The sequence below is a fragment of the Wyeomyia smithii genome, chromosome 3, assembly GCF_029784165.1.
Source record: "Wyeomyia smithii strain HCP4-BCI-WySm-NY-G18 chromosome 3, ASM2978416v1, whole genome shotgun sequence".
Lineage (NCBI taxonomy): Eukaryota > Metazoa > Arthropoda > Insecta > Diptera > Culicidae > Wyeomyia > Wyeomyia smithii.
Window position 1 is genome coordinate 221,398,289 of NC_073696.1, and position 12,067 is coordinate 221,410,355.

Sequence of the window (12,067 nt, forward strand, 5' to 3'; positions counted from 1 at the left end):
TCCGTACGGCACAGTTTTTGATGAATAAATACAATTTGCACTATTTAATAGACAATATACAGCTCGAAAATGACAAAGACTTACCTTTTCAATCGATTTCGAAAAAGAGGAGCGAGCAATCGGCACACGGCGAAAAAGCACCCTACAATTAAATATGCAGCCTTGCCGACGCTCCAATATATCAGACACAGACCAGGATTAGTTGGCCAGCTTGAATTCATGAGTGACAGCAGTCATGCCGAGGCTGAGGAAGAGGCAAGGTATACGAATGAGGAACTCATCGTGGTCGTCAACTCCTTGAAGGCAAGTAAGACATCGGTATTGAATGGAAAACCGAATCTAACCATCCGTACGGCCATGAAATTGGCCCTGGGCTGTTTCGGGTAGTCATGCAGAAATACCTGGATGACCGCTTCTTGCCGGAAAGGTGGAAGCGACAGTAACTGGTCCTATTATCGAAGGCTGGGAAACCACCACGGGACCTATCGGCCTATAAACTCATTTGTGTGCTGGTAGCAAGGTGCTTGAGAAGATTATCCTCAACAGACTGGTGAAGTACACAAAGAGTGTAAACGATCTAGCGAGTAACCAGTTCGGCTTCCGGAAATGTAAGACTACACTGAGTGCTATTCTCTCCGTCACCAAGACGACGGAGGTGTCATTCCAGCGCCAGAGAAGGAACATCTGCTATTGCGCAATCATCAAGCTTGACGTGAAGAATGCAGTCACTAGCGCCAGCTGGGACTCCATAGCCCTCGTGCTTTGGAAGATTCTGGAAAATTACGTCCGGAATTGAGTACTAATTTACAACACGGAGAGTGTCAGAAGCGCGTCCCAATCACCGTAGGAGTACCGCAAGTCCGTCCTGGGCTAGGTATTGTGGATTACCGTGTACAACGGAGTACTGAAATTAAAGTTCCTTCCCTTTGAGGGTTGTGATCGTCGACTTTGCGGACGACATAACGCTGAAGGTCTACGGTGATTCAATCGGAAAGGTCAAGATGAGGGCCACGCACTGCATATGCAGGGTCGAGTACTGCATGCACTCTAAGAAACTGGAGTTAGCACACCATGGTCACGGTTGTGAATTAATTAGAGCAACAGGCGGTGTTCAGAGTAGTAGACTGCACCAATACTTCAAAGCGATCTTTGAAACTCTTGGGGGTTGTGATTGACAGTTTACGTTCAAGAACCACATCAACTATGTCTGTATAAGCGCCTCAGCGGCCATTGCGGCACAAACTCGAATGATGTCGAATAGCTCAGCCGTGTACGGTAGTAAGCGGAAACTTCTTGCCAGCGTAGTCACTTCCGTGGCAATACGTTAAAACTGCATATTTTCCAACTAAAACATTTCGTATGAAGCACTTCTCCAAAACTAACGCTACTCTTGTTTTCCAGTACATCGTTCTATCGATGACGTTCGCGTGGAACTTCGTAGACCTGTTCGTCGTCCTAGTAAGTATCGGACTTTCGATCAGGTTCAACCAACTAAACCGCTACATCGCAGATAGGATCGACCAGCCGAAGCCTACATCCGAGGATTACTGGGAACGGATCCGTATCCATTACGTGTCCCTGTGCGAACTTGTCGAGATGCTGAACCGCTCCGTCAGCCGGTTGGTCTTTGTATCGTATGCCAACGATTTGTACTTCATTTGCTTGCAGATTATGAACGCCTCTCAGGAGCAGCCCTTTCTCATTAATAAAATCTACTTTACCTACTCGTTTATATTTTTGCTGCTGCGGGCTTTCCTGATGTTTTGGTATAGTGCACAGGTTCAGGATGCCAGCCATCAGCCGTGCAAACTCGCTCTGCGAGTGCCCAACGAGGAGTACTGTAACGAGTTGGAGCGGGTACAAATGTATTCCAAACGGGGTGTTAGTCTCACCGGGATGGGAGTGTTTCTGGTGTCAAGGAAAATTCTACTTACGGTAATTATTTACATGGTGTTTGCTTATAGAAATATGCGTTTATTCAAATTTTAATGTTAATCAACTGCGATCTCACTACATTTTATGGTATAGATTTACAGGAGACTTAAATGAAAAATTGCAAAACAAAACCCTCTTAAAAACACCAGCATTTACCTTGCACATTACTCATTACTAAACACTTATCAACAACTTGCACCTGCAGATTACCGGAACGATAATAACCTACGAGCTGGTTCTGCTAGCCTACAGGAGACGCTCGGATGAGGAGCAGTCGGCAGGCAGCACCGACCGGGAATGTGAACCACTGCAACTGTCCTAACGTCAGCAGATGCTATCGTAAATGAGGTGATCCTACGCCCCCTTTCGCAGAACTACCCTACATATACTCCAGACTCACATAAAGGCAACTGACAAACAACTATCGTTTTATTGTAAGCCGAAAGAAATCCCCGAAGCAACAATGAAACCTCTAAACTCCTTCAATGAAGCAATGCGGCCCGTGATCCTGACCTTTCAGCTGATGGGAACGTTTCCGATGAGTGGATTATTTCAACGGGATAGTCTCGCGATTCGGTTTAAGTGGTTTTCGATTCAAACTGTTGTCTCTCTAGTGTTTGTAATGGTCGGACTGCTCATGTGTTACATCGAATACGAACGTTTGGAAAAAGTTGGTGTTAATGCAAGAAACATTATCGGAATTCTTTTCTACATCGATACGGTAATCATCATGGCGCTGATGGTAAACCTCGCCAGAAGATGGAGATCGCTCGCGACCAAATGGAGATACGTCGACAGTATTGTTCCTATCACAGGAAAATCCAATACCTATTTGCGGGTTAAAATCAAATGGACCGCTTGGATGGTGATCTTGTGTGCTTTAGGTAAACATACACGACAGATAGATGTGAGCCTTGATCAGTATCAATGAATTGTTTGAAAAAAAAAGTGTTTCGAATTTCCAAATCGAAATACACTTTGTCCAAGTTCATATAAAAGACCGCTTCTAATATCTTTCGTGCCTGTAGACTTTTGACGTGGAATTTGTTTATTGTTATTGAGTACCTACTTATTATGATTTATCCAACCTCACTTCAGCTCAGAAGAATCGGTTATTTATTATTTGGACTTGAATATAATGTAACTTCGCATAAAGCATAAGAAACTGAGTATTCACAGGTGGAAAAGGGGGCGTAGAACTCGACAAAGGAAACATTTTTTGTACCAGTAACTTCTGCGAATTGCGACCCAATTTATACAGAGCGTAAACTGACTTTTACTCATTTAAGTTTACTTGCTGCCAAAGGATGAGTTTTAGAATATTAATCACACATTTCGTAATTCCAAATTACATCATTAATCTATGTTGAATTTTCCGCTCAAACATGAGCTTATTCAATTTAAAAAGCTTCGGAGAATCACATGGACTCGTTTCATTCACTTCCGAGCCATGGTAGTGATAGGGAAGGGAAAAAAAGAAATACTCGAAATGTGTTGGGTGAAATTCAAACAGTAGTATATCAATCTGTTCTTTATCGTTTTCTCTGTCAGAACTCTGTGATTGTAAAACTAAGTTATCAAACTTTAACAATAATCAATTAAAGTTACCAATCGAGGGACACTATTCCAATCATCCCGAACCTATTTTAAGCAGTTTCCATCTGTTTTGCAGCACCCGAAGTGGCTCCTGAATGGTTGAAATATAGGTCGATTTGTTTCAAATGATATTTTTTCACAAATTTCTGTGTGATTAACGGTATTTCTAATATTCGTAAGACAGCTAGACAATCAAAGTTTTCGTTTCCATCATTGAAATTGTCGATATTGATTAGTGTTCGACATCGGAACGAAAACGTTGGGTCCGCGTTCCGGTCCGGTCCGGTCCGGTAAAAAATCGGAACTAGCTCGTTCCGGTCCGATTTGGGTCCGGTCCGGTTGGCTTCGTTCCGGTTCCGGTCCGGAGTCCGGTCCGAAGTCCGGGCACAATAGTTACCAGTTTTTTCGAGAGCGTTATTTTAGTGAAAAAATTATTATAAAGACTTTTATGCATGTTGAAAAATGTTTGACTAAATCAATACAATACAAACTAAGTTTTGCAATTTGTTTTTCTATTTTTTTATTATTTTTTTTTTTCTAATTTAAAAATTTGGAGTGCAGTAACAAAAAAGGCTGGTTCTACAATTTTCCTAGTTTTGGAACATTTATTTAAGCCAATATTTTAGTAAAAGTAGTTGCCGGATTCTTTTCCTACTTAGTCTGTTTATGCGTGATGTGACGAGGACCCGCCCCGAAGAAAATTTGTTTTCGAGTGGAACATTCGATGCAGAAACACGCAGGACGTCTCTTGCCATTAACGACAGGTTCGGAAATCTTTCAGAATTGCCCTGAATGATGAAAAGAAAATAAACAACACCATAAATGAAACAAAAGTTATGTATATTGCAACTCACTTTCCACCAATTTAGCCGATGGCATTCAATTAACAGAGTGGCCAGGAGATTTCCAATTTCAAATTCCCGGTTTTTTTCCCGGTTAGAAATTGATGTTTTTCCCGGTTTTAAAACGCATAAATAAGTAAGTTCAACCACGTTTATTTATTGACAAAATAATTTTGTGAGCGAATCTTGTTTTTAATATCATTATTTCATTTCAAAACTTGAAAAAGGGTTAACTTCTTCGGCCAACATGTATTTGCTGTTGATTTTTCGACTTTTCATAGCTGAGATTTTCATTATTTCACTCAGCTAAAATCAGGATATAATTTAGAATCAATTTGTGCTACATGTTTCAGAATATTTTCACATGAATTTTTAATTTATTTTGAACCGTTTTTTGGAACAATTTTTTGTCATTTTAGACTTACGTAAATAATTACCGGTTTAATTAAACTGTTTAACTGAAGCAATATTTGTAACTTTCTGTTGGTTGGTTCTGGTTGAGATTTTCTGCTTTTTGTAGAACTGGTTTCTGCTTTTTCAAACCTTTAATATATATTTTTACAAATATGGAATTTAATTCAAAGTTGTTTTGGCTGCTGTTGAGCTTCGGAAACGACAAATATTTGAAATCTTTTTCTATCATTTCAAGCCTTGTGAAATTTCATTAATTGTTTTTTAGCTTTGTTACGGATTTTGGCCTTATTCAAAGTGCTTATTTAAAAATAAAATATAAAAATTCATTTTCCACTAATTCTAAATTGAATTTCAAATATGATTGTGGATTTTTTTTAAATTCAATTTGGAATCTTTTCTAGAGTTTTTTCTTCTGATTTCTCGTCAGACTAAAATTTAGCATTTTTTTTAGCTAAATTCCCAATTCTGAGTTCATTTTCTCTTTTAAAACCTAATTTCAAATTGAATTGACTTTAAATTTTTTTACTAAATTGACAGTAAAATTTTTTTATTATTTTTTTCTTGTTTCCTGATAACTTGTTCATAGTCATTTTTAGTTGATAAGAGGAAACATTCTAGTTATTTTTCAGAGTTTTTAAAATAATTAGAACATTTTTTTTGACCCCGAATCGAGATAGTTTTTCACCTTGCCTGAATCTGCAATTATAGCCGTTTCTGGCAATTTTAAATTTGTTTAAGAATAAATATAAATATAAAAAATAAATTTTTGCATTTTCAACCTGATTATTACTCATTTCCTAGTGTTCACACACTTCAGTTTTGAAATCGATTTTAAATTGATATTATGAGTTTCTTTCAGGCTTCGATACAATTCTATTGCTACTTAGAAACAATTTTTGTCTTTTTGAGCTAAATAAGAAGATTGTTTAGTTTTCTCTGAATCCGCGTTCTTAATTTCAAAATTTTCAATAAAAAGCTATTTGAAATTCTAAATTTAAATCAATTTAACTTTATTGCTACTTAGAAACAATTTTTGCCTTTTTAAGCTAAATAAGAAGATTGGTTTGTGTTTTCTGATTCCGCGTTCTAGATTTCCGAATTTTCAACAAAAATCTATCTAAAAAAATTGAATTTATAACTTTTATAATATCATTGAATTCTTTTCATATTCATGGTGCATTTATGGCTTTAAATTAAAATCTGATTGCTGACTTTTATCGAGAGCTTTAGAAACATTTGAACATATCTTTTATCTTTTTCTAGTCTCTGTAAACGTTTCATGGCAATTGTGAGCTGAATTATGAACAACTGTGTGTATTTCTGTCGTTCAAAATATTTTTTCCGTTTTCTTAAGGATCTCTTGAGGCTTAGTTATTGTCTTGACAATATAGAAAGGACGAATTTGATACCATTGTTATCCTTACGTGGTATTGTTCCAAGTATTTTTAAGGCGAATAATTTCCACAATGGCCCTTATAGTTTTGCCTTTTTTAATTGAAAAATATGTCTTTCTGATTTTAGAGGAGTATCCACGCAATTTGAGAAAAAAACTAAGACAGGCTCTGCATTAGGCTGTCCCAAAATTGCATGATGTCTGGAAACCTGGGGGCTCACCCTTAAAATGAAAGTTTAGGGTGTCAGAAAAAATCTTTATAAGGGCGAAAACTTTAGGAAATGATGTTTAAGGGGTGCACAAGCGGGATATTTGAAAAAAGTCAGGTTTTTGAACATGTTTTTTTTTTAAACAATCTAACACTTCAAATTTTAATAAATCGTTATGTCTTATTATTTCTAATGGATTCTTTATGGTTCAAACTATAATCCAGATTTTTGTTCAGAGCTGTTCAGGGTCCCAAGCATGCATTATGTATTTTTAAATTATCGAAAAAGTTGATTTTTGAAAAAATTCCAGCATTTAATCGTTTGAAGTGGGTACCGTACTTTGAGCCATATAAAGTTCAATACCGTTAAAAGATGGGAAATTTAGTGGGGAATAACTTTGCCGAAGACACAATATGGCTATCTTCAACCCCAACAAAGTTATTCGTGATTTACTGCGAAGAAAAAATATACACATTTTTCTATATTTACATTGTTTATTTATAATAGCCAATAATACGAGTCAAAAAAAAATTAATCAATTATTATGAATTTAAGTAATCACTTACTGACTTTTTCGATGAATTGTTTTGTTTTTTTACGGTTATTTGCAATCATCAGTAGTGTATTCCCCTTCTCTTTGTCGGACTTTGGACCAAAATCATTGTAGTCTCCTGCTGTCCCGAGAGCTCGTTCCGCTGGATCGTTTATCACCGTTAAAGAGCTACATTTCCTCTTCGCTTCAATGTAATCAGTTCGTGAGTTCCAGCTGGTAGGATCTTCATTCAAGAAACCGCTCTCTAGCCCCAAAATTTGAAAAAAGATCATGGATCTTTCGGTTACATAATCGGCCAGACCTTTTTTGGCCGAGTACTTTCTAACTCTGGTTAAAGAGCTTTCATTACTCCGCTTTTTCAAATTTTCTACCATCTTCCGTTTTGTTCCCTCATCTACTCGATCACTTAATAAAGAGAGACTTACATTGAGCTCTGTTGAGTACCAAAGGTGCTTATAATTTATTTATAATAGCCAATAATACGAGTCAAAAAAAAATAAATCAATTATTATGAATTTAAGTAATCAATTACTGACTTTTTCGATGAATTGTTTTGTTTTTTTACGGTTATTTGCAATCATCAGTAGTGTATTCCCCTTCTCTTCGTCGGACTTTGGACCAAAATCATTGTAGTCTCCTGCTGTCCCGAGAGCTCGTTCCGCTGGATCGTTTATCACCGTTAAAGAGCTACATTTCCTCTTCGCTTCAATGTAATCAGTTCGTGAGTTCCAGCTGGTAGGATCTTCATTCAAGAAACCGCTCTCTAGCCCCAAAATTTGAAAAAAGATCATGGATCTTTCGGTTACATAATCGGCCAGACCTTTTTTGGCCGAGAACTTTCTATGTCTGGTTAAAGAGCTTTCATTACTCCGCTTTTTCAAATTTTCTACCATCTTCCGTTTTGTTCCCTCATCTACTCGATCACTTAATAAAGAGAGACTTACATTGAGCTCTGTTGAGTACCAAAGGTGCTTCTCGAACTTTCTAGAAGTGTTTTGGCTTAGCTCTTTATCCTCAAAATTTTGCAAGAACTGCATAAACCTCAAGTCGTTCACTGGTGCATCTGTTGCCACTGGACATTCATACCACCCTTTCACGTAAATTTTCACAACAAACAGCACAAATCTGTGAAGCTGGACATTATCTGTCTCGAATTGTTCCCGGAAAAGGTATATTTTGAGACCATATATCGCCCGAGCCATCCACCTGGCGTGGTGTAGGGCACCAGGGCGCCGAGTTTCCACTGGATCGCCTTCTCCAAGGCACAATAATGAAAGCTGCAGAAGTTCTTTATAGTCCTCGCGTATGAATTTTTGCAAGATCATTTGCCTGCAAAAATCAACAAGACTTTTAGTTTCCTCTTGTCCGAGTGTTCCTTTAAAGATAATACAATATAAAACATGTTATTTTATTTTCTTGAGGAAACCTCAAATTATAATTAGGTACCAAGAGGGAATCCAGCATAATCATTTTCATCTATTGTATCCCATTCGTTTCGAAATGATTTGAATAGAGCGTCATCGGGAGAACTTGTCAGTTGTTCAAAACATGTCATGTAGGCTGTTTTAAGAATCAATTCATATACGTGGTGCCTGCACGGAAAATCCAGCAATTTTCTTCCAAGTAGACGTTCTAGGATGACCGCAGCACCATTTTTTTCTCCTGAATTCACATTGGTGGTGTCATAACACTTTCCGCAAATAACTTCATCGAGATTCCAGCGTTTCAAGCTTTTAAAAACTTGTTCTGCTACGACTTTTCCTGTACCGTGTTCTATAAATTCGCAACTGATGATTTGATCAACAGAATCTAAACCCGTCACGACAACAGCTAACTTTTCAGTTTTTTTGCGATTGAACAACAATTGCTCGGAATCAAAATGAACGACCAAAGACTTCTCTTTTGGAAACTTATCCTGAATTTCTTTAGCAATCTCTTGGCGGGCCTGGAGAATGGAAAGACATATTAAACATCAATATTATAAATCTGTGCAGGCAAACATACTGCTTTGCGTTTTCTGTGAAGAGTAGATTTGCTTAAACTTAGTTCTTGTGGATTGATATCAAAGGCAACAGCTGTGGCTGCTAATACCCCAACAGCCCCACGGTTTGAGATTCGGTTTCGGTCAATATTTTCGATAAAAGCGTTTGTTAGTGGTTGCAGTCTTTTACTTCGCCGGACCTGGCTTGTATCTTCCACGACTAGTTCTCGGGCGTTAATATTCGACCTTGTTGATTTGTTCTCAATTTTTCGTGTTTTCTTTTCACGACACTGTGCACAGGTAACCGGTACATTTGTTTGGATGGCTTTCGGGAACACACACGGAATTTTATTATGTTTCTGATAGTTCCAGTACTCCACGCGGATCGCATCGTGTTGTAATTCGCTTTCGATATTTTCTACGCTGATGTTGAAAAATTCACTCATCTGTATCTTACTCGATTTCAACCTTTCTAATGATCTTGAGTCCCGCTTCTTATAGACCTTCCTTAGTCTTTGCCATGATGCTATAAGCTTGGTAACTCGTCTAACAACGTTCCGCTTGAGCTGATGCGAGAAACCAGCCCGATCCCAAATTGCCATTGCCTCGGTAGACACATTCTGAACACTTTGTCCCTTTGATGATTTCCGATTTTCCAGGTGGTACCGGAAGTTACTGATGATCTCAAGCTGCGACGGAAAATGATTTTTGGGCAGGTTCTTTCTTGCTATGCCGGACATCAGATCGTATTTGAGCTTCGTTTTCGGCGACATGATAAGTTATTGTTCTATTTCCCGTGACTTCTAGAGATTAACTGATAATGAAATATTTGTCGGAGACGGAGTGTATTTGTTCGCTACCTCCTAAACTTTCTCATTTCTCTGTAGAGAGCTGAGTAATGAGAGCACGCATACGTAAATAGCCTTTGTTCAACGATCCCTGGATCGTGGTACGAAAAATATTGCTATTGTTTCATTGTATCTACCAAGGAGTTAGTTTAATAACGATTGCAATAAAGCAGACTTGCAACCTATTGTTCCCTATGCGGTGTATAAAAAATGTACAAGTACTTTGCTATGAATAGGCGTAATCATTTGTGCGGTTTAGTGGTGGGTCGTAGCAATTTTGGTTAATGTGTTGTCGAATACTATGTTTAAAATAATTATTCATAAAGTTCGGCAGTAAATATATCAGTAGTAAATCACGAATAACTTTGTTGGGGTTAAAGATAGCCATATTGTGTCTTCGGCAAAGTTATTCCCCACTAAATTTCCCATCTTTTGACGGTATTGAACTTTATATGGCTCAAAGTACGGTACCCACTTCAAACGATTGAATGCTGGAATTTTTTCAAAAATCAACTTTTTGGAAAATTTAAAAATACATAATGCATGCTTGGGACCCTGAACAGCTCTGAATAAAAATCTGGCTTATAGTTTGAACCATAAAGAATCCATTAGAAATAATAAGACATAACGATTTATTAAAATTTGAAGTGTTAGATTGTTTTTAAAACAACATGTTCAAAATCCTGACTTTTTTCAAATATCCCGCTTGTGCACCCCTTAAACATCATTTCCTAAAGTTTTCGCCCTTATAAAGATTTTTTCTGACACCCTAAACTTTCATTTTAAGGGTGAGCCCCCAGGTTTCCAGACATCATGCAATTTTGGGACAGCCTACTCTGCATTTTAAGCCTCTAGAATGCTATTTAATAAATTTTGAATTGAATTTTAAATTATTTTCGTTGCATCTGGTTTTTGAAACGCAAATTCTTTAAAATCAATTTCTGAAGTTTCTGGCCTCAAGACATTTTCTCAAGCGGATTTAAGCTTAACCGATTACCGGTGAAGAGAAAATTCAGTTTTTACCTCAAACAATGAACTTTTAACTCTTATTACTAATCAACTATATGCATAATTAATATAAACTGTATTGCATATTAAGCATCAATCTATTCTCTTACGATGCTGAATAGTTTCCTCGTGTAAATTTTCAAGTATAATTGTTGAACTCATATCAAAGTTTGAATGTCAGGTAATGCCATATGGCATCATACGCCGGGAATGGGTTAGGTTACGATTTTTTAATTTTTGCTTATTTTCTGATGGTCTATTTCTGCCACTATTATGTCAATCACCGACACCCGGGAAGGCGACTTCAACTAGAATCTTAACTAACGATCCGTTGATTAACGGACCGGTTCCAACGGCTTCACTTTCCCATGCGATAGAAGAACCCAGAGATTTTTCGCCTCAGAAAATCTCCGGAGGATTGAATCTAGATCAGTTTTGGTTGATTGTGAGTGAATAAAGTGGTTGGTGGAGGCATTACTTGTTTCAGGTTTAAAATATTTTTTTATCGTAGTTTAGTTTTTGCCTATTTCAAGTTAACATATAAAATTTTATTGGAATCATTCTTGACTTCTCTGGCCTTCAAAATATTTTTTAGTAATTTAATGTTTTACCTTCCCTGGGCTTTGTAGGTTTTTGTTGGCGATTTGTAACCCAAGATTCAAATCTTGTTTCTTTTTAAAGATTATTTTTACATCAATTGTGAAGAATTCGGTACATAACTTTAAAACAAACTCAGCCATAAAAGACATTAGACGTTGATCCTGTAAAGTGGTGGTTGTTTTTTTCATGTTTGATCGCCACTTACTGTTGAAGCCCTAATCAGTGCGAATGAGAAGGGAGACAAATTAGAGAGAAACAATCGCAGCCAACTGTTAGTGTACAGAACAATTGCGGGGCTAGCGCTAGGATCCTATTGACTCTAACGGTCGTCTTTCTTAGTCGAGATTCTAACGTATGACGACTTGTTGGCTTGTTACTCCAGCACTTTACCCCGAGACCAACTAAATGGTTCCTTGAACCTTCCAGTGTTTGTGAGATGGCAGAAAATGTATAGTGCGTTGAACTAATACAACAGATCCCAAGCATGTGTAAATGAAAAATAATTTTAGAAAAGGACATGATAAATTTTCCGGTTTTTCCGGTTCAGTTTCGAATTCCCGGCTTTTTCCCTGTTTTCAAGGTTTTCCCGGTTCGCTGACCACCTTGAATTAAGCACAAACTCAGAACAAGTTGTGCGAGTCTATCAGTTGTTCACTAGTTTCGAAGTGATAGCAGGAGCAAAATTGAA

General features: G+C 37.5%; 2 protein-coding genes across 2 annotated transcripts in view; both read left to right on the plus strand.

Annotated features, from left to right (window-relative positions):
• Nucleotides 1-12,067, plus strand: part of LOC129730427 (uncharacterized) — a 291,440-nt gene that overhangs the window by 103,495 nt on the left and 175,878 nt on the right. The window lies entirely within an intron of this gene.
• Nucleotides 1-12,067, plus strand: part of LOC129729077 (uncharacterized) — a 31,659-nt gene that overhangs the window by 10,971 nt on the left and 8,621 nt on the right. The window contains exons 4-6 of the mRNA XM_055687558.1: nucleotides 1,402-1,935; nucleotides 2,141-2,250; nucleotides 2,308-2,819. Of these exons, the coding sequence (XP_055543533.1) occupies nucleotides 1,402-1,935; nucleotides 2,141-2,250; nucleotides 2,308-2,819 (1,156 nt within the window). The remainder of the gene's footprint in view (nucleotides 1-1,401; nucleotides 1,936-2,140; nucleotides 2,251-2,307; nucleotides 2,820-12,067) is intronic.